The following is a 23,464-nucleotide window of genomic DNA, read 5'->3' as shown; positions in this document are numbered from 1 at the left end:
CTATGACAACTGGGGTAAATTATTCATTACTCACCCGATTATATCAGGGCTTATAGTTATGCATAATTCAATGAAAAAGCTTTCAGGTAGGTACCATGACAACAATGAAGGCTCACAGTGTTTAGGGGGTGTGGGCTGGATTGTGGGCGTAACCCTTTTAACACCCATACTACATTCCATGAAGAGCTCTTTTTTTTCCAAAAAAAGGTTCTTTGGAGGAAAAAGGTTCTTAATGGAAACCCTTCGTCACATAATGGACCCTTGATTGGTTCTGAATAGAACCTTTGCCTTTCAAGAAGAACCCGTTTATCTCCATCTATAAAACCCAGCAGATCTAAATAATGAATGAAAAAAATTAAAATGACTGCTGATGCAACGCACATATTCCTGTTGTTGATGGCTTCAGCTATAAGCAGACACATTTGTGAAGGGCTGTACAGGTAAGAATGTTTTTGGTCTTGCGTCTGCACCTCAGCCAAAAAGCCATAAAACAGATGCACACACAAGTTAACAATCTACTGACAATACTGATGCTGCAGATCGCATTATTGCACACGTTCCCGACGTTGCATGTTCATCATTATATCGATGCATTCAGAGCACGTCAGTACGAGACATAGAAACGGGGAAACGAACCGAGGTTACGTTGGAGCTGGAGGCCTTTGCAATTTCTCATGAGCACTTGTACCTGACAGGAATTAACCAGATGTGGAAGCTGTCTCTTGGATAATGACCACCTGGAAAACTTGTGTTACAGTTTTTCTCGATTGCTTAAGCACGATTTTGATGGTTTTGTTTTGTTTTTCAAAACAGTACACACAATTAGCACACACACAAACCCAATTAGCAAAACACCTCAGATCCCTTGCAAATGAAACACTCTTGTAAAAACTATACACTAATTTATCAAAACCATATTTTGTTACCATATGAAACACACACGTTGCATATGACTTCATTTGGTTTGGACCAGTTACACACTGCTGTTGAAAACCTACAACACTTTTAGCAATTCTACTTCTCAGTGATCAGAGTCGTGGAAGTGAAGTACACAGAGAAAGTGCAAAACATCGCCCACATTTGCACCACTATAAGCACAATGTCTGCTCACACTTTTTGCAAAACAATACACAGAGTGATTTGCAAAACACTACACACACTTGAACAGTATACATTAGACACCACACCAGACCAATGCTGCAGACTGATGAAAATATACATTTATTTTCTCTATATACTCAAATTAGTCAACATGGAGATTCACAACAAAAACATGTCCCAGTTTTCATGCATCACCCTCCTTGGTTGAAGATAGAACTCACCTGCTGCATTTCATTGTGCTTAAACCTGATTGGTGTGTCCGCAATTAAGCACTCTTGTGTTTGCCCACCTGACTGCTGTGTTTAATCAATTGGCACAGAGGTGTGTAATTTGTCTTTCAGTGCTTTGGAATTGCAAGGAAGTGACATCTTGATATACATCTGTGTGTAATGGATATAAGTGTGTTTAGTGTTTTGCATCACTGTCTGTATTGTTTTGCAAACAGTGTGAGGCAGACATTGTGCTTATAGTGGTGCAAATGTGGGCAGAGTTTTGCTCCTTGACTGTATGGTTTGGATAATTGTGTAATACTTTTGATTTTAGTGTATATTCAATCGTAAACAAAAAATGGCTTTTAATGAAGGAACCTGCAGGTGTAAACCAACCAGGCCTGTGCCTCTATGTGGATAGTATAGGGTTCGCTTGTTGAAGCATCGCTTCAGATACATCCGGAACAGAGAGTCCTTTTCACAAGTTTATAATATTGCCAAAATATATAACTGAGGTATGCCTCAAAAAACTGTCGACTGTATACAAGAAGTGGACGTAGTCATCATGATGTCATCCTTTGGTTTTGTGGACTGCGGCTTTAAAGCCTTAATTGAGTTCGCCATTTTTTTCGACAAAGAAGGAATGCTCATTGCCTTCCTTTTTTTTTCAATAGTGCAGAAATTTATTTAGTGACATTTGATACATTCAGTAAACATTTAATGTATGTTTAGTTGCAAGAGTCTGTGATGCGCCTCATGCTCATGAACCTGGTGCCGCTCATGCCCATGTCCCTGAAGCTCCTGTACTCTCCGGGCCTCATGTACATCATCTTTCCTCGGTACTGGGCCTGCTCGTACATCAGCCAGTGGCCGTCCATCACGCTGCAGGACTGGCAGTCGGACACGCGGTAGCGGTCCATGACGTTGTCGCAGTCGTCCATCAGCTCATGCGACTGGCCGCCGAAGTTCTCCCTCTCGTAGATCTTCATCCTGAACTGGCCCCTGTGCTGTTTTTAAGAGAATACCAGGAATGCATTAACATCAAGCCCTGTGTGCGGTGACGCCCACGAGGCACGCCGTTTTAATACCTACCATGGGGATCATACGGCAAGACCTGATGCAGTCCCTCATGCCCATCATGCTCATGTAGTCGGCGTACTCGCCCCTCCTCATGAAGTACTGGTTCCCCATGTAGTTGGGCTGGTCGTAGACCATGAAGCAGCCGCTCTCCACCCTGCAGGAGTGGCACCTGCTCATGTAGGAGGTCATGTCGGCGCAGTCGTTCATGCACTCGTAGGAGCGGCCCTGGAAGTTCTTCTCCTCGTAGAAGGTGATCTTGCCCCTCATGTTCATGCCGGTGTTGCTCATGTTGTCCGTCGGTGTGCTGTAGCCCCCTGAACTGCCTCCTCTCTGGTTTAACCCTTTCCTTTTATACCCGATCCTCCCTCCCCCTCCCCCGCAGAGAACCCCCTTACTCAGCAATTTACTATTGAAGCTTCAATAGAATACATTTTTTTCAGGCACTGGGGACTTCGCAGTCTTTAGAAAGGCTTTTTTTCTCCGAATACAGAAAACAAACAGTGCTTGTAACATGTGAGCAGGTTTGTTTTGTTCCATGGAAACAAACCGAATACGGGACAATGAACAAAGCTTTAGAGAACAGGGTGGTGGTAGTTGTTGGGTTTGGTGTGTGTGTGTGTGTGTGTGTGTGTGTGTGTGTGAGCGTGTGTGTGTGTGTGTGTGTCTGTGTGTGAGCGTGCTCCACACCGTCAGACTAAGATGGAGTCGAGAGCATGGGGAACTAAGGGACAGCATGGCAAAAGAAGAAAATAAATAATTATAATAATAATAAGTCAATGTACTGATGATACTACTACTGTCAATGATTAAAGTAACAATAATGATGATAAACTGCCATGTTTCCAATATTAAAGATTATGCTGATTTGGGTTTGTTTTTTGGGTCTATTCAGATTCAGCTCAGGTCCAGCCTCAAATTGAGCTCCAGCTGCTGGGGACGAGAAACAATACAAATATGGAAAATAATATATTGATGCCAAATATATATATATATATAAAATATTTAAATCATAAAAATGAAGACGTAAAGACATTGTTAGGTGAGAGGACAGGAGGTTGTCATTGTTAGTTGTGATATTTTTATATCAGCTCATCTAAATCAGGGCTTAAAACATTATTGTTTGCTGTGGCTTTCCAATAAATTACACACATAATTTACTCTTAATCTGCTTTCTTTTTGTGTTTACTGTTTTGTAAAAAATGTAATATCTTTATAATTTTTAACTACATATCTGCTTGTTCCTGTTTTCATTTTAATTGTCTTAATTGCCCGTGTATGGCACTTTGAATACCTGTGAGTCTGAATAGTGCTCTACATATATAATAATAAAAATAATAATAATAATAATACTTCGAATTCATATAGCGCTTTTCTAGACACTAAATGATGCTTAATATCTGAATATATACGATTGCCTTGCTGTGCATTTTATTGAGAGTGAGCTTTGTTCTGTTTCCTGTATGAGTTGAACATTGGGTTTATTGGAGTCTGGTCCTTGAAGTAGCTTTAAATGAAAGTACAAACTACAAAACGTTTGGAACCACTGGTTTCTTCATGTTTTATAGTCTTATAGAATGTTTTCAGAAATATTTTAAATATCTGAAAACTAATTGGTAACTTAGTGAACTACATTCAGATGAATGTAGTGAAGTAAAAAATACAATGTTATCCTCTTAATTGGAGTGGAGTGAAAGTATAAAGTAGCGTAAAATGGATACATCCAAGTAAAGTACAAGTCAGAGCTAATAGGAAAGTGAGCTGATTATTAAAACCAAAAAAGCATCAGTACTGACATAAAATGGTGACAAACTAACATGCTTAGATTAGATTCAACTTTATTGTCATTGCACATGTACTAGTACAGAGCAACAAAATACAGTTTGGCATCCAACCAGTGCAACAGAGAGTATAACAATAAATACAGATTAAGAAAATACAATACAGATGAAATTAACATTAAATAGTGCAGAATATAAACGGAGACTACTATAAATGGAAACTCTGTGCAAATAGTCAGTGCATATTTACTAAAGTGCAAACAGATTGTATGAAAGTATCAAAGTGACTGAAGTGCATGATAGAGTGGTGTAGTGTTCTGCTGATGATATTTCTGACAGCAGCCTTCCTCCTGAATAATCTTCAACTACCTCAATATAACGTAAAAGCCTGTACATGTTGTCTTGACTCAATAGTCCGAACCCACTTGAGCATTCTAAAGACATAAATTACAACGAGCCACAGTGTGAATATAAATATTCATGCCCTACCATGTAATTCGCTAAACAGCTGTGAGTTGGAATCAAAGAGTCTCTTTTTAGCTGGCATATTTCCCCCCTGCCCTACTCACTGTTAAACACTTTTACACTCCAGCGCCTGAGAGCCATGCATAATGTACATGGATAGACTGATTACTGATTACCCCGCTGCAGACCCATCCGCTAGAAGATAATATGCCACTTTTAGCTTCAGACGGAAAAAATAACATCTGGGGAATATCTAGGTGCTTTTTATTCTGCACCCCCCTTGTTTGCCCCCCTGCCATCCATCCTCAGATTCTTAATATTCCTCTTCACAATCAGGACAGAGAGCTATGTCATTTAGCCGCGTCAAGGTTTCTAAAGCTGCCACCTCCCAGCGAGGTTATTAGTCATGAGGAGTAGTATGTAAGATGAATCCATATATCAAATGCTCTTCAAAGCAAATAACTGCAAAGGCAGCATACAAGGAACACAATCCCATCGGCAAGGGCCTTGCCAGGGAACTAATGTGATGCCATGAAAAGGTGTTAAATGCTCTGCCTGGAGGCTACTTTGGGACAGTTCCGACCACTCAAAGCTCATCATTCACCCATTCATACACCGATGGGAGGAGCTACCATGCACGGTACCACCTGCCCATCAGGAGTGTCTAACATTCATACACCGATGGGAGGAGCTACCATGCACGGTACCACCTGCCCATCAGGAGTGTCTAACATTCATACACTGATGGGAGGAGCTACCATGCAAGGTACCACCTGCCCATCAGGAGTGTCTAACATTCATACACTGATGGGAGGAGCTACCATGCAAGGTACCACCTGCCCATCAGGAGTGTCTAACATTCATACACTGATGGGAGGAGCTACCATGCACGGTACCACCTGCCCATCAGGAGTGTCTAACATTCATACACCGATGGGAGGAGCTACCATGCAAGGTACCACCTGCCCATCAGGAGTATCTAACATTCATACACTGATGGGAGGAGCTACCATGCAAGGTGCCACCTGCTCATTCACACACCGTAAGAACAGCTACAGGAGCAATTTTAGGGTTAAGTGTCTTGCCCAAGGACACAAAGCCACTGTCTCCCTAATCGGCAACAGAAAATGTATACATTTTGGAGAAAATGTATCATAACATGTTAACTGACAACCAATCCTGTGACCACACATGGGATTTTGTAAAGCGCCCTCCCTATGACTGTGGGGCGCTTCCTAAATATAACGCCTAGTTCACTCGGGTTGCAAGTGCTGGTCATAGTACAATAGATTAAAACAAGATATTTAGAAAATAGAAATGGAATAAATAGAAATAAAAGAGAAACGGAAAAAAAAACACTACTATAAAAAACAATACCACATGAAAGCGGTTCCAGAAATAGGTTTTAAGAGGTGATTTCAAAGCGATTACTGATTGCCTCATCTCCTCAGGCAGGTTGCTCCAAAGTCGAGGGGCCTTGATGGCAAAAGCATAATCACCTAAGTTGTATGCCTCGGCAGCTGGCTCATAAGGGGTCAATATTTCAACTATATGCCTTGGGGCTGGACCCAGATGTTTAAAAGTGATCAGTAAAATGGAGAGAAGGCTTGAGGCTGTGAAAACCAGTGAGAAGCCTAGCTGCTGCATTCTGAACTAGTTCGAGACCAGAGAGCGACTTTTGTTTAATGAAGATGTTTTTTACTTGAGGTAACATTTCTAAAATAAATGGTGAAATAGGGAAGCAGTTGAAGTGCTGTATGAGTTTTACTGTTTCCGACAGATAAATATAACGGATTGTTAAACACAGACTTCTTCCATGACCCATTTTTCCAGCAGTTGGAATACAGATAAATAATAAATATCAGATTTGGTGTCAGTGACATCTCTTCATTGCACCTTATTAACTCTGCTTCCTCCCCGGAGTCTTCGTGACTTCACTTCTCATTGGACCTGGCTGTGTCTGATGCCTCCTGCCTTGGCCCTGCTGATCAACCCCCCACGCCTCCTTCGGTTTCATGGATTGTGGAGGTCCATTCATACATATTATGAATCATATTTATTGAATGTGTTTATGTAACTCTGTAATGCTGTTCATCTGTACACATGACATCTATTGCTTCTGTCCATCCGGGGAGAGGGATCCTCCTCTGTTGCTCTCCTGAAGGTTCCTTCACTTTTTTCCCCTGAAAGGATTTTTTCTATTATTTGAGTTTTTCCTGATCCGATGTGAGGTCCTGGGACAGGGATGTCTTATGTGTACAGATTGTAAAGCCCTCTGAGGCAAATTGAATTGGTGCAGAATTTACAGGACCAAACATTTAGAGCCTCTATTTCTCCACTGACAATCACCATCCACCTATTATCCATATACCATCCATCCATGGATCCCCCATCCATTCATCCACTTATCCAGGGCAGTGTTGCAGGGGCAACGTTTTCCAGCTGAAATATATAGTCCCTCCAGCGTGATCTACCCCAAGGCCTCTAACCAGATTGGTTGTTTTTCTTTGGGGCGATGAAATCTTGCAAATGCCATTAGGATCAGAAGGAGAGGAGACCAGGACAGTTCGGTTTACTCGAGTTCAGACAGGGTGAGATGGGTGTGGAGCATCAGGTGAGTGGAATGAGAGCTGATGCTGTGGAAGGATCTGACTTGACAGGAGAGTTAGGGGGATGAAAACAGTACTACTATCAGTATGTAATGACAGTTTGTAAAAATAGAATCAAAAGTATTTTTTTATAAATGTCATCCATTGCAGCTTTAAACAGTGCGCTGTAGGGCCTAACAACTTTAGCGTTCCTAAAATATTGGTTATGTCATGTCAACGACAATTTAAGTTAACTCACATTGTGTACATAATTATTGTTTATCGTTTATATTTCTATAGTGGGAAGACATTGCTAATGAATAGTGTGAGAAGTTCCCGTTCTTTATTCCAATCATTTGTGCAGCAATTACAGAGAAGTGGCAATGAACTTCTTAGGTGTCAGGCACCCTGCGACATATGCATATTAAATATGTATAAGGAGAAAACCCTCTAAAGCAAAACTGAACCTAAGACAAAGAAAATATGGAGCTAAAATATAAACAAATACATATATAAATCAAGTTATGTAAATGTGTTGACTAAATTGTGTAGGCAGAATTCTTTAGTCTTATGGCCTGCAGGGCGAGGCTCTCCCTGAGCCTGGTGGTGTGGAGCCAGATGCTGCGGTACCGTCTGCAGGACAGTAGCCCCATTGATGGGGATGGGGGACGTGTCCTTCTCCCCGTTTCTTCCTGTCGTCCACAATCAGCTCCTTAGTTTTGGTGAGGTTTAGATGGAGGTTGTTGTCCTGGCAACAAGATGGCAGACGGCCTTTCATGTTTGTACCAGGGTGTAAATATGTTTGTTTGTGCTGTAAAGTTGGACATTTTAACATGTTCATCTCTGGGGATTGACTCGCTTTTCGAGGACAGCCTCAAGTGGCCGTTTATGGAACTGCACTTCCACATTGGCTTAATTTCTCAGCTCCAGAGGTTGCCGCTTGGTCACGGTAAGTTGATCTCAGGTTTTAGACTAATGAAACAATGCTTGAGTATAGCCAACTTTGATGAAACCAGCAGAAGTACGCTTGATTCAAAACCCAGTAAAGAATACATTCCTCCGTCCTCTAAAGTGTGGAAGTATTTCAAACAGAGACACTTGTAGTGCTCTGGAAACTCTCCAAACTGGAAATGGCTTATCACAGCAGTGCAACTGCTATGCACCAACATGTCCTGTTTCATTTTTATCCCACCAAAGCATGATACATCAGGATTATCAACACGTTCTTTGACTATGGGGAAATTATTAGTATATTAATCTGGATTTATCTGTCTTTCGCATAATCAATAAATGAGTTGTTAGACTAATCGATTCATTGAAAAAAATGATCATTAGATGCAGCCCTAGATGCTGTGACTTATTGCTGGCTGGATAGCAACAGCTGGTTTTCATTGTACAAGCATCCGGTCATAGTACAGCAACCCCTTTTTTTATGAGTATTTATGAATTTATCGATCGCTGTCGGGGTGTAAAGACAATTTCTACAAATATAATTGTAAAAATGCTTCTGATATAAATTGCCTGCCCAAGCTTTAAGACGGCAGCGAGCATAGAATCTCCTAAATAAGGGAGTTTGAATGACGGAGCGTTTTTTCTACTGTTACACGTTGTAAGTCACAACAGCTAAATGCCAAAATTGTAAATGCTAATGAGACAGACACAAGACCTAAAACATGAACAGCGTTTAATTACTCATCAGAGCAGGTGCTGCCTTTGTGTGAGGAAATGTGTTTTAGGGGCGTGGGGGAGGTTAAAGGTTCCTCTGCATTTAGCAACATCTGTTTATAATATATTCAGGATTTGAAATAAGATCCTATTTATTTTCTCGTGTTTATGCTGCTCTGATCATTTGATAATTTATAATTCTTGTTTACCATCAGGCATGACTATAATAAATATGTATGACAGCGTACCAGCCTATTTGTGTGTGTGTGTGTGTGTGTGTGTGTGTGTGTGTGTGTGTGTGTGTGTGTGTGTGTGTGTGTGTGTGTGTGTGTGAGTGCATGTAGGGACGTGCAGGGCTCAGTTGGACATCAAATAATAGGCCATCATCAATCCCTGTCACACTCTCCAGGGACTAGGGAGGAGGGGGATTGGGGGCCAGGTCAAGAGTGAGTCTGTGTGTGTGTGTGTGTTTGTGTGTGTGTGTGTGTGTGTGTGTGTCTACTCTAAGAGTTGTAGTAAATGTGGACGAGACAAAGGAAGGGTTATAGGCTTTAGAACAATGTACGAGGGATGTGTTTGTGTGTGTGTGTGTGTGTGTGTGTGTGTGTGTGTGTGTGTGTGTGTGTGTGTGTGTGTGTGTGTGTGTGTGTGTGTGTGTCTGTGTGTGTGAAAGACTGACATATGGACCATGCACACAGACCTAGCAACAGCGTGTCATTGAGCATATCTTATATGCAGAGACGGCAGCAGTAAGAATGTTATCTCCGCTTGCTGCTGATGTTATTATTATGGTATGTTTCCTTCAGTCAGAGCCACGGTGACATGTTCTTTTTGTCTAACAAAATGTGTCATCTTCCTCGCTGTTTTTTCTCTGGCACTGAAAGACCCCCACCCCCTCACAAAGACTACTTTTCTGTGGAGGTTTCTATTTAAAGCAAGGCTGTGCAAGTGATAGTCCCAGAAACAATGTATGTTTAGCCTTTGACTATATTGGAGTTTTTTCTATGTGTTCAGACAAAAAAGCAGTACATCTCAGACTGAAAGATAAAAGTATTACAATTACATATAATCATATGTTATTTTAGGAGTTACTTGTTTTGCTGACAAGGCTGTTGTTAAACCAACTTAAACAAAACATGAATCAAAACACATATATTACAGAGGAAGACCTTTGATATAAATGTAACTTGATTTATGTACACTTTTGTCGTTAGAGTGAATAGCAACAGTGTTTGTTTACAGCAGTTGCTAAACTGGGGCGGGGTGTGACAGGACCTTCCACCAATCAGCACTGTTCTTTCACCGAGCTCCCGCTGGAGAGGCGGGACTCGTGGCCCTGTTAGCCAATCAGCGTCTACCTTGCTCAACGCTGGGAGAAGTTAGCAGTCTGATGCCAGTCCGGTCCGTAGCCACGATGGATGCAATACCATGCCTTCTGTTCGTCCTCCTGTTCGGGACAAGGATACAAGAAAGCACCGGTAAGTGCCCCTTAAATGGACAACAGTGAGTTGTGTTCCGTTTTTTTCTCGCGTGGTTCTCGGAAGTTGCATTCTTGCGTCGGACCGGTTTTGCCAGAAAACGCTCTTTGTTCAAGAAGCAGAGAGTGTGTCTAACTAAGATGGCGCAGGGTCGGCGGCCAGCCTGCTGCTGCCTGTCTGAGGAATGTTTATTGTCTGGGGGGGGAAAGAAAAGGAGCAGGCAGCTAAAAGTCACATTGGGCTTAAAAAGGGAGGACGGCTCCAGCCCGGGATCAAAGCTCGCCTCTCTTTGGCTCGATTCTGGCGCAGCTTTGGGGATTCTGCTTTGCCAACAAAGAGCCCGTCCGGAGGAACAGTTCTCAGCTGCGCAAAAACTAAGTTGGCAGAATCACTAAGTGGATGTTTGCGTTTCATGTGTTTGTTGTGCAGCACTGGTAGTTCATTCACCATTGGTGTCGAAGCACGTCCCTTCAAGATGTCTTTCCGAGCACCGAGTTTGCGCAAGTTTGTGTTTTTCTCTCGGTCCACTTCGTGTTTGTTCCTCAGTCTCTACGACGGCCTCGCTCAGCAGTGTTTGCGTAGCTCTCTGGACTCTTTTATAAAGTGGGCGCGAGCTAATGTCAGAGTAGTTGGTCGCGCGCCCCCCGTCTAATTACTTTGTTAATGAGCTGTCGGCGGTGTTAACTGGTGGTTTCAGGTGCTATTCTAATATCTGTCTAGAGTTCACCTCTCCCAACCACCGTGTTAGCCTGCTAGCTCCAAGCTGCTTTATCCCAGAACAGTTTATACGCGTTTGTGACATTTTTGTGTTCCGCTTTCGTTAAGGAGCGTTCAATGTCCGGGAAATAACGGTTTATCTTCGGCGGTGGTGATGACAGCGGTTCCAACGTGAGCCGCAGAGGGCTCCTGATCCGTAGACACCTCGGTAAAAACAGTTTTGTTGTCAAAAGATGTCCTGTTCCCGCACCACCACCCCTAGTTGGCAGCCACCGGGTGCGCCGAATTTGGTTAAAAATGGGCCAATTCTGCTTTGTGCCATTGAGGTCTCGTCTGTCGCTTTGTTGAAGTCTCTCGTTGCACTCTGTGTGCACCCTTCCGATCGGCACGTCGTTTGACTCAAAACTCGACGTAGAAAACAACCCTCTGTGCACAGTGGATAAACGCTGCGGTCTGACGCGTTTATCTGGGACCCGAACGCACTTGGCCTCTTTCAGTCACGCCGAACAGGCGAGAGTCTCCCAAAGAGGCTCAGAGGAATGTTACGCCCTGTGTGTGATGGGATGTTCATGGTCCCCGGTAAGCAGGGTTGAATTAGCCCCGCAAGATTTGCAAACTGGACTCTGTATTTGTAGCTCCTCATTAGATACAGCAGCCAAACTGCTGGCACGCTCATTACGCTGAGATTATGTTATTTTCATTTCGCATCGGAACCGCGTGCGCTTTTCTTTGTTCCAGCAGTCTGCGCATTGCAAAAGGAGAATGTTCCCAGGTACAAACAGCAGATAGTGTTTTTTTCCTTCTTCTTCTGCCTCTTGACTCACGCGCTTCCTTTGTGTGACATTCCTTTGTGTTTGTGTGTGGTGAGAGAGTCTCCTCATGAGGGAAGGAGCGTGCATTTCAAACGGCATACATAAAGATGTTATGTGAACCTCCCCGTGCCAAAAGCAGGGGAAGGGGGGGTCGTGTCCTCATATACCCCTTTGCTCCCTCAGACTGCGGGCTGGTTATTAAATTGGTATGTTGGCGCAAGGACGCCTAAGAAGACGAGGGAAATGTCCAGCAATGGGGGATTGCAATGGCATGAAGCCACATAATTTCCATCAGAAAATAATATATTATAAGAAAAACACAGATAATTGGACCCCACTGATGAGGAGACTCGGTGGACATTTTCGGATGCGAGTCACACGGATATCCGTGCTGTGTCAGATTTTATATATACATTCACAGAGGGGTTTGTGTGATTTATCCGTAAAACATCTGGTGCCATTCACACTTCCGTGTGTCACGTCGGCGTTTCAGCACCACACCCCTGCAGCTTCAGTGGTGTTCACACAAAAGCATCAGCGTGCACACTCCTGAGCCCTGGCAGTGGGGCTAAATTGGGTGGTGTCACTATTACACTCCTCATCGCACAAGCCTCAGTCATCCTTGTGCTTCCCCCCCCCCCCCCTCTCACTCTCAGTTTCATTTGTCTGTTCTGGGGTCGACCGCAACTTGAACACTACAGTTTTTGTGGCATAAAGATAATCTGACTATGCTGAAGACCTTCAATAATAATATAATAACTAAAACGCTTCAACCATCGGTCTCATGTTCAGCGATTCATTAAAAGCAGCGACGTGAAGTGCCACTACGAGACAAAGCACAGATCTTTTGACCAAATGTACTGACTCGCATTCGAAATGAAGGCACAGAAAAGAGCCCAATATGGTCAGAATCCTGACCCATGAATTAACTGCCCAACAATGTTAACAGAGAGGAGAAATGAGCTGAAAGAAGTGGTTTAATAACCACATATAAAGTCCCTCCACACACATTTCTCTTTTTAGATGACAAGAAATAAACAAATTAAGAATATAATATCGTGGCTCTTTTGATTGACATTGCTTGATGTCCAAATAAACAATTTAAAGCTGCAGGACAATTCAGTTAAATACATTTTTATAAAATTAAGTACTAGCTTAACTTATATTGTTTAACTTATAAGAGAAGATAATGTATTTATTAAATTAATCCAATTTAATTGGAAATCTGTAATAATACATATTTTTTTAGATGTTATTCAATTGAACTTTCTTTATTAAAATTGACAGTCAGTTGTTGACTCCATACAGACGTTAATACAACTGTTAGCTACTTCAATACATATGGCACAATCATAGATTTGACATTATTCAATTTCAATTCAGTTTATTTTGTATAGCCCAATATCACAAATTACAAATTTGCCTCAGAGGGCTTTACAATCTGTACACATACGACATCCCTGTCCCAGGACCTCACATAGAATCAGGAAAAACTCCCCAAAAATAACATTTCACAGGGAAAAAAGGGAAGAAACCTTCAGGAGAGCAACAAAGGAGGATCCCTCTCCCCGGATGGACAGAAGCAATAAATGTCATGTGTACAGAATGAACAGCATTTACAAAGTCACATAAACACATTACATGAATATGACAATGTATGAATGGAACTCCAATCCATGAAACAGAAGGAGGTAGAGAGGAGAGGGGGAGAGGGGGGGGTGCATCAGCAGGGCCAACGCGGGAGGCCGGCTCACCAGGCATCAGACACCTCCAGGTCCAATGGACCCTATGAGAAGTGAAGTCACAACGACTCCGGGGAGGAAGCAGAGTTAATAAGGTGCAATGGAGGGATGTAAATTCATCCATAAGGAGAGAGAGAAGAGGAGATGGGTGCTCAGTGTATCCTAAAACATCCCCCAGCAGCCTATAAGCCTATAGCAGCATATCAAGGGGCTCGACCAGGGCAAACCTGATTCAGCCCTAACTATAGGCACTATCAAACAGGAAAGTCTTAAGTCTATTCTTAAATGAGGTGACTGTGTCTGCCTCCCGGACTGAAAGTGGAAGCTGGTTCCATAAAAGAGGAGCTTGATAACTGAAGGCTCTTGCTCCCATCCTACTTTTTAGGACTCTAGGAACCACAAGTAGCCCCGCATTTAGTGAGCGCAGCTCTCTAGTGGGGCAATATGGTACTACAAGCTCCTTAAGATATGATGGTGCATCACCAATCAAGGCTTTGTAGGTGAGGAGAAGAATTACAAATGTGATTCTTGATTTTACAGGGAGCCAGTGCAGAGCAGCTAATACCGGAGTAATGTGATCTCTTTTCTTAGTTTTTGTGAGTACACGAGCTGCAGCGTTCTGGATCAACTGGAGGGATTTAAGAGACTTATTAGAGCAGCCTGATAATAAGGAGTTGCAGTAATCTAGTCTGGAAGTAACAAACGCGTGAACCAGCTTTTCTGCATCTTTTTGGGACAAGATGTGCCTAATTTTTTAAATGTTACGTAGATGAAAAAATGCAATCCTTGAGATTTGCTTCACGTGGCAGTTAAAGGACAAGTCTCGGTCAAAGATAACGCCGAGATCCTTTACAGTTATGTTGGATGCCAGGGCAATGCCATCTACAGAAACCACATCACCAGATAATTGATCTCTGAGATGTTCAGGGCCCAGTAAAATAACTTCAGTTTTGTCTGAGTTTAACATCAGGAAGTTGCAGGTCATCCATGTTTTTATGTCTTTAAGACATTCTTGAATTTTAGCGAGCTGGTTGGTCTCCTCTGGTTTGATCGATAGATATAATTGAGTATCATCTGCATAGCAATGAAAGTTTATGGAGTGTTTCCTGATAATGTTGCCCAAAGGAAGCATATATAAGGAAAATAAAATTGGTCCAAGCACAGAACCTTGTGGAACTCCGTGATTAACGTTGGTGGTCATTGAGGCTTCATCGTTTACAAATACAAATTGAGATCGATCTGATAAATAGGATTTAAACCAACTTGGTGCGGTACCTGAAATGCCAATCGACTAATCCAATCTCTGTATTAGGATGTCATGATCAATGGTGTCGAACGCAGCACTAAGGTCTAATAATACCAGTACGGAGATGAGTCTTTTATCTGATGCAATTAGGAGGTCATTTGTAATTTTCACCAGTGCTGTCTCTGTGCTGTGGTGTTTTCTAAATCCTGACTGAAACTCCTCAAATAAACTATTCTGATGTAGAAAGTCACACAACTGATTTGTGACTACTTTCTCAAGGATCTTAGAGAGGAAGGGAAGGTTAGAGATCGGTCTGTAGTTAGCCAACACCTCTGGATTAAGAGTGGGCTTTTTCAGGAGAGGTTTAATTACAGCTACTTTGAAGGAATGTGGTACATGGCCTGTTAGCAAAGACACATTAACAATATCCAACAGAGAGGTGCCAATTGAAGGCAACACGTCTTTAAGCAGCCTCGTTGGGATGGGGTCTAAGACAGGTAGACGGTTTAGAAGTAGAAACCGTTGAGGACAATTGGTCTAGGTTAATGGGAGAAAAGCTATCCAAATATACACCAGGGCATACAGCCGTTTCCAAGGCCACTCCTCTTGATGACAGATCGGCAGTAGTTGAGGGCAAGAGATCATCAATCTTGCCTCTAATAGTTCAAATCTTTTCATTAAAGAAATTCATGAAGTCATTACTACTGAGGTCTATTGGAATACACGGCTCCACATAGCTGTGACTCTGTCAGCCTGGCTACAGTGCTAAAGAGAACCCTGGGGTTGTTCTCTTTTTTCTCTATTACTGATGAGTAATAGGCTGCTCTGGCATTACGGAGAGCCTTTTTATTTGTTTTAAGGCTGTCTCGCCAAACTAAGCGTGATTCTTCCAGATTGGTGGAACGCCATATGCTTTCGTGAAGTTTGCTTTAGGTCGCGGGTCTAAGGGTTCTACCAGGGAGCAAATTTCCTTTACCTCACTGTCTTTTTCTTCAGTGGGCTATCAAGTCTAGTGTCATTCTCAGTGAGCCTGTAGCACTATTGACAATATGATCAATCTGGGACGGACTAACTATTATTACTAATTATTTCGATGTTCCGGACCTTTGCATGGGGAAATTCTCTCAACGGACCTCGCTGAGTTTTAGTTGAATACCCCTGATATACAGCATACTTGTATCGTCACAATTGGGTTTCTGTGATCAAATGTGTCCAGGCAGCCAGGAACAAAAGACTGTTTATGAATCAGGTACCGCAGTCTGTGTAGAAAGGAGCGGCTGAGACGTTAGATCAAGACACCTTCGTAGTGATCAAAACCTTCCCACTGTTATGATCATGTACATATCATGCTAAAAGGGGTCCACAGCCCAAAGTAATGGAAAGCAAAGTGTTCACTCCTTTTTAGAAAAGACAGGATATTGTTCAGGAAGCAGCAGTCATTGTTTTTTTTCTTCATCAAGGCCACTGTGGGAGCTCTGCTTTCTCGTCTCTGCAGGGTTAAACAAATATGTTGTGGTGTGTTTCATCTTGATACTTATACCGTAAAAATCTCCACAGAGGCCGCTGGGAGTCAATATTTTGCTTACTTTTCCGCTGCACCGAGCTCCCTCCCCGGCCGCTGGGGGCCATTTCCTTTTCCCGCGTTGGTAGTGTGTGTTTGCACAAAAGGCTTGTGTGGCGTTGTGTTTCTGGGCGCTGCTGCTGTTGCTGTCGGTACCAGCAGCGGAGGAATGCCAGGCATGCCGGGAGACCCCGGACGTCTGTTGTCCCGGCCCAAGGAACCACTACTAATTGGAGTGGTCGTAGCCGTGCCAGCAGCCAGTCAGATTCAAAGGTACCAATGCGTTAATGAATGCCCCCCTCCACCAATTAGAACCACTCACAAATCTGAGTAGTAGTAGTATTAGTAGTAATAGTTCATCTTTCCCACAAAGAAACTGGAGGCCGAGACACCGTCTTTGCCATATGTACCAAATGCAACATTCTCTTGCTGAAGGCCACACATGGTTTATTATATCTGACGAGTGAGGCACTTTGAATTACACCAAGGTGAGGCAGAAGCGAGAAAAGACGTTGGAGCGTATCCTTCCCTGCATCTCAAACATGAAAACCTCCTCTACCCAGCCAGAGTGCACCGCATCACCGTCCCTGATCTCATCTGTGTGTGTGCTGACACAGTGGCTTGCACCGCATTTTATGATGCAGCTCCGTGTGATGCGTGATGGCAGTATTTTGAAGAAAGGGCTCTCTAATGAGGAGACGATCCAGGCATCCTCCGTGTTTGTGTTCAGTTCATGGTGGCGTGGCTTCTCTGGTTCTGTTTCACGAGGTGACTTGGTCCATTTGAGGACTTGTTTAAATGCATGGACCAACAACCGCTTAGTCCAATAGACTGCCAACACAGTTTTGCAGGCCCAATATGTTGTCAGAGGTTTTTTCCAGCGAGTATCGTATTTCTCGCTGGAGTGTGACGGCTCTTAAAACGCAAGCGTAGGGTGGTTTTCACAGTTGTGAGTCACAGATGGGATCAGCAGAAAAACTAAAAGTAAAGTATATATAACTTCTAGAGATGCTGCATCATTAAAAAAAAAAAGATTATAGCTTTTATAGCACTCCACAAGATTTCTTTCCTCCACTGTCCCCACAAAATATCAGTGTGAACCTTAAATTCTAAATGTTATTCCTTTACTTTGTTGTTATTTATAGCAGGTATTTACTTAAAAACAAACTATTCAAATTATACGGAAATTAAAGATTGTATTTTTATTGAATTTTTTTTGTTGAACTTGTCATTAGTAGTTTTAATTGTAATTATATGCTTATGTTAGGAGATGAAACAGGTAACGATTCCCTCTCTGTCTATTTTCTTATTATCCCAGATCAACTGTACACCACAAGTTTTTTTTATTCAGAGTTCAGAGAGGGAAAGACTCACTGTGGCAGCTGTGCATGGAGCTGAATGGTGCAACCTCGTACACAAACTAATTTAATTCAAAGTCTGACTAACGCGTGAAAGGAATCTAATGAGTGGACTTCGACAGCCGGACACTGGGTTATTTGTAATTCAAACACACGCTCAGTGTCTCCCGCTCCACAGTCAGTCCAAATGCTCTGATTTAAGACAATCGGAAGCTACAATGTAATATCTTACTAATTCACCCACAGTATGCCTCAAAGGCAATGTAGAGGTTACAACTCAGTCTGAATCTGTGTTTTACCGGGTTATGATGGTACGTTTCAGCATTTCTGAATAATCAGTTGATTGGATTGACTTTTATTCTTCACCTCTTTTTGTTTTTTTACCAGAGTACAACACGTCACCAGTCTGCAAACTTTTTAGCATACATGTGGTCACTTGGAACATGTATAACGAAGGAAACTGCAAAAAAAAACACAATTGCCGTCTTTCTGCTGCATCTGAGATTCTGAATGCAGACGTCACAAGGGGTACACGCAGACAGTCAGCCGGTTCACTCTAAGCTGTGACTCGGCTGCCTCAAACAGCACAATCCTCTCTGGCTTCCATTAACGTCCCTCGTTGCTCTCCACCCGACTATCCGTATGGGGTCAGATCAGTCTCAATAATTGCAAATGCACACAGAGATTTACAAATGCAAACACAAGATTTACAAATGCACACAGAACAATTTACAAATATGTTCGATTTACAAATGCACACAGAAGGATTTTCAAATAAATTAGACTCATAAATACACGCAGAACGACGTGTCTGTGTTTATTTATTTGTCAATCGCACTGCATTTGCTTGTGGATTCTTCACGTGTGTACGGATTTATGAGACTCCCCTGCCGTGGCTAGATCCGCAAATGCGTTTTTTCAACATAGACCTAGCTGTAGCCAATCAGATGTCGCCCTCATTTTCAACCAATCACATGAGCGTCATTCGCTGTATTTGCGCCTTAGAGGGGGCGTGGCTTTACTCCGTGGAAACGGTTATAACTTCCGTCATCCACTATTTCTGCTTTATACTTGTTGTGGACATCCCATAAACATCGGAACATCTAACGCCCTCGTGTTTGGGTTCATAACATTAATATCATATATATATTTATTTATACATAACATCACAGCTCGGTGACTTTCACCGACGACGTCTGAATGACTGCGGGCGAACTTTTCGCTTCACTCTATTCGCGTCATTCGTGCCGCGTCAAGACTTTCTACAAGATTTACAAGATTATACCGAACTTTCAATGACTTACAACAATGGGGGAGGGGGTGTACATTAATTGTGTATCCCTCTGCAAATTGCGCAACTATAACGCTGGCAGCCCCGTGGGAGGGGAGGGGAGATGCGCTCATGTGATTGGCTGAAAATGAGGGTGACATCTGATTGGCTACAGCTAGGTCTATGTTGAAAAAACGCATTTGCGGATCTAGCCACGGCAGGGGAGTCTCATAAATCCGTACACACATGTGAAGAATCCACAAACAAATGCAGTGCGATTGACAAATAAATAAACACAGACACGTCGTTCTGCGTGCATTTGTGAGTCTAATTTATTTGTAAATCGAACATATTTGTAAATTGTTCTGTGTGCATTTGTACATCTTGTGGTTGCATTTGTAAGTCTCTCTGTGTGCATTTGCAATTATTGAGACTGATCTGACCCCATACTATCCCTGCTTCAGGGTTTTTGTGCGTGTGTGTGTTTGCCTTCAACCCGCCGGTGAATCTCATATTTTCTTTTTTCCCGGGCACTTTTGCAAACGTGATAGTTTTTACCAATTGTATTGACTTGCATTATGGTGCGTTCAAGCTCTACTCAGTAAAAATGAGTGTTGGGTTTAGGCAAATTAGGAAGAGAGGGATCCTGTCTAGTGAAGAGAGAAGACATTTGGAAAATGGTGAGGGTGGTTATTTAGTTGGACTGCTTGATCAGCGGGGGAGTTGCCTGTGTCCGGGTCGGAGCAGCTGCCAGGCTGTCTTACCTTTTTTAGATGGAGCTGCTGCATATTTATAAGATCATCAACTCAGACCGATGTACTGCCTGCTCCTCCCCTCCCACTCTGTCTGCACGGTTGGTACAAAACGGGGCCTGCGATTTATTTCCTCTTTTGTGCTAAAAGATGCAGGCTGCACAGCAAAGTCCACATTTTTTTTCTCTCCACATGGTTGAGTTGCCGTCGATGCAGCTTTCAGCCAATATCGCTTCTGTCCAAGTATTCTGAATTGCAACACACGAGAAACATCTCTACAACCAGTTTCTACAAGTTTTGGTACAAGTTTTACCTGTAGTATTATTATTATTATTATTATTATTATTAAGTGAATCCCCCCCCGCCCAAGCCAGGTTTCCTGTCCACAAACTGGCAATCGATCTCGGTTTCGCCCGGCGACAAGGGTGTGTGTGCGTGTGTGTGTGTGTGTGTGTGTTCCAGTGAGAGTCACAGTTTGGTTTATGCCACGTCGCCGAGCTTTGGCGCTGGCTTTCAACTTGCAAGGACAAACAGTTCAGCAGGGCAGATAGCAGCCTCTCTGGTCCGCTCTGTGTTTTTGCGAGGGGGAGGCTCATGCGGGGGCCAGTGGGCCCCTACACGCGCACACACACACACACACACACACACAGCGAGCACATCTGGTATGGACAAAGGGCTGGCCATAATGGAGGTGGTTGGGTAAATGGGGGTGGGGTGGGCCATGACCTATGGAAATGACTGTGGGAGCCAAATAAAGGGGAATCAACTGGCATAGAAGGGTCTAAGGAACGGAGTGGGGGCAGGGCAACACGTGGACGGTGTGTGTGTTGGTACGTTTGCTTTCCTTTTGACTGAGCTTAACTGATTAACTAAATTGTGTTGAACATAAACGTGGTGTGATATTTTACTCTCAGAAGTGAGATTTATATATATATATATATATATATATATATATATATTTTTTTTTTTTTAACAAATGTACACTTTAAAAAAATAAATAAATAATGAATATTCTGAATGCCAGTAATGCAACCTATTAAACACTTGGCTGTGTTGGTGACCACAAGAGTGTCCTTTTTTTGTTGGAAACACAGCGTTGCTCTTTAATTTTAGTGACACAACTGCACTGACACAATAAGGTTGCCACCAGAGAAGGACTTAAATAAAAGAAAAAATAGATAGTCTGGTTAAAAAAAAAACTAGGCTATCGCCATTTAGATTTGTCCTGAAATGGCGACTCAAATAAGAATGTACTGTGCAGAATACTGTTGCAGTGTAGCTTTATGCTAATATGTGGTTCACCTCGAGGACAAAGTGATTACGGGGTCAGTCCAGATCACCCTGACAAGGAGTGCTGCTGGTTAAAAAATGAAGAGGTTTACCTCGGTCTCGTCTTTTTATCAGAAAGGCTGAATTGTGGGGACGCCCGCCCTGCACAACTCCCCCTCCCTCTCTCATATCCAACCTGACAGTTTCAGGACGTACGTTACTACTTTTGGTAAAGGCTTCACATGGCATGCACTGCTTTTATAAGAGTACAATGCATGATGTAGAGGTCACGTTTCCTTAGTCTCATCAAAGGACAAATAAAATGGCAGAAACCAAACCATTTGCTACTACAGCTGGCGGCCTCCACAGTCAAGCTGAAGAAATAACAATACGGGTTTTAAGCTTCATGCTATACAGGAGAGACAATCTCTTTTGTGGCGATTGTGGTTGCTATGGTGATAAAAGCAATTAATTCAGTGCACGGTCAGAGAGAGAGGTGTGACGTGTTCATGTGGCTGCACATTCACCGAGGTGTTGCTCATGGAGCACCTATTAGCATGCCTTAGGTGACTGAAGTACTTGTTGCCCTCTCTAGGTTTTTTAAAGACATTATGGTTTTGTCAGCAGGATCAAAGATACGTAAGGCCCTGTTGATTTGGAGAGCATTTATGCTTTTGTTCCTTTACAGTTTCTTTGACAACTTCACAATAGTTGTGCAGAACAAAATAAGCATGAAAAGGAAATTGTTTCCTCAAAGCAGGTAACCGTGACTTCAAACGTCCGCTCCGTAGGGCTGGTAATGCCGCTGGAAACGTTGCTCACTAAACGCTCCAATAACAGCTGCTTCCTGTGCATGTAGTAAAATTATTAAATACAGAACAACAGCTGCTAATATAGACAACAAGGTCCATGTTGAATTAGTCGATCGGTAATCTATGCTGCTGTTTGTTTTCTTCCGGTGGCTGGTAAATCAGGGAAGCACATGTTGTGACTGGTAGGACCCAGTCAAGTAGTGAACGAGGGTGCCTGTCTGTCCCCGTTTCTGCCCGTCCACACTACAATGCAAAAAAGCCTCTGTTTTGGGGCTTTTAAAACTCAGGAGTAGTGTGGACGCTAGCCGTAAACGTAGCTAAAGATGCGCTTTAAAACTGAGACCTAGTAGCGAGGATGTAGCCTCATACCAGCGTAGTATAGAAACATGTTTGCACTTTCACACGCTAGTAGCGCGAGCATCAACACTTGTGTCGCCCCTGTGACCCAACATCTGCAGCAGAGATGACTCCAAAACCTCACCTGACCAAAATGGTTTCGAAGTCTCTTACTGCGTCTGTACAATTACAGACACAGTAAGAGACTTCAGAAAGAACTCCCGTTCGTCCAGTCTGTCTTGTAAGCAGTACGCTTCATGTTTATAAGCGTAGATTTGCCTCACTGATGTTTTATGTATGTGCAGGGAGAAGTTCCTGTAAAGTCCTGTCTCTAATCGGCCTGTGTTTTATAATTTAGGAAAGAAACTGTCAGATTGGGTTTATTTGTTGTCATTTGGACAGCATCCTCGTCAACAGAGAAGACGTGTTCCTCAAAAGGTTTGTCGAGTTCAGAAGCATCCTGGGTTTGCATATGAGGCGTGGCTCTGATTTGAGCTGGGTGACAGTTCAGTTACTTCAGTTACTGTTGTTTAAATCAGGACACACACACACACACACACACATTGAAATTGTATTCTATTGAAACAATGCTCACTTGACCCATAAGAATATCTTTTGAGAACACCAACAAATAAGAGAATGCTCAACATTCGTGGGACTAAATATCCTCACGGCAATATATTGAATTATTTCCCCTTGAGATGCGTTATCCATACAGGGGTGCCAAATATCAATATTAAAAATAGAACCCAAATACTACGTAATGAAAGAGCAGCGTAATTTCTTTCTGGAACAAGGGAGATGTCTATGAGCTTTCACTCCGAGAATAAATATGTCAACCTATCACGTTGTGTAGAACGGACATCATTTTAACGTACACTATAGTTTACAACAATGAAGAGGCCAAGTAGCCCGAACCAAGACGGACAACTTGTTTTACTCTTTTCAACCTTGACAAAGGCAGCGCAGACCAGATTCACTACTTTAATTTTTACCTTTCACAATAAAAGCCTGAGACGTATGCATTTCGTAACCGTTTCCCAGAGAGAACTCTCATTCATGTTATTTGTGTGTAACAGACTTTTAAAGCTTACGCATGGACTCTGCAAGTGGTCGCACCGCCTGGTCGTGCATGTGCAATCACATGACCATCACAAATAGTTCACTGATAAAAGCACTATTTACATGTGTAGGATTATACACAAGACAATTGGTTAGTCTAAGC

At 42.7% G+C, this 23,464-nt stretch overlaps 2 protein-coding genes across 2 annotated transcripts in view; one reads left to right on the top strand and one right to left on the bottom strand.

Annotated features, from left to right (window-relative positions):
• Positions 1 to 2,038: 2,038 nt before the first annotated feature.
• Positions 2,039 to 2,687, bottom strand: LOC117749481 (gamma-crystallin M3-like). The gene is made up of 2 exons (XM_034560050.1): positions 2,403 to 2,687; positions 2,039 to 2,317 (listed from the first exon to the last, which is right to left on the bottom strand). The coding sequence occupies exons 1-2, from the start codon at positions 2,676 to 2,678 to the stop codon at positions 2,039 to 2,041; spliced, it is 555 nt and encodes a 184-aa protein (XP_034415941.1). The 5' UTR covers positions 2,679 to 2,687.
• Positions 2,688 to 10,250: 7,563 nt separating this feature from the next.
• tgfbr1b (transforming growth factor, beta receptor 1 b) overlaps positions 10,251 to 23,464 on the top strand; it is a 43,227-nt gene continuing 30,013 nt past the window's right edge. Inside the window, exon 1 of the mRNA XM_034559952.1 lies at positions 10,251 to 10,364. Within this exon, the coding sequence (XP_034415843.1) occupies positions 10,277 to 10,364 (88 nt within the window). The 5' untranslated portion in view covers positions 10,251 to 10,276. The remainder of the gene's footprint in view (positions 10,365 to 23,464) is intronic.

The sequence above is a fragment of the Cyclopterus lumpus genome, chromosome 20 (genome assembly GCF_009769545.1).
Source record: "Cyclopterus lumpus isolate fCycLum1 chromosome 20, fCycLum1.pri, whole genome shotgun sequence".
Classification (NCBI taxonomy): domain Eukaryota; kingdom Metazoa; phylum Chordata; class Actinopteri; order Perciformes; family Cyclopteridae; genus Cyclopterus; species Cyclopterus lumpus.
The sequence above is the reverse complement of the archived record's forward strand: the minus strand, read 5'-3'. Positions and strand labels throughout refer to the sequence as shown.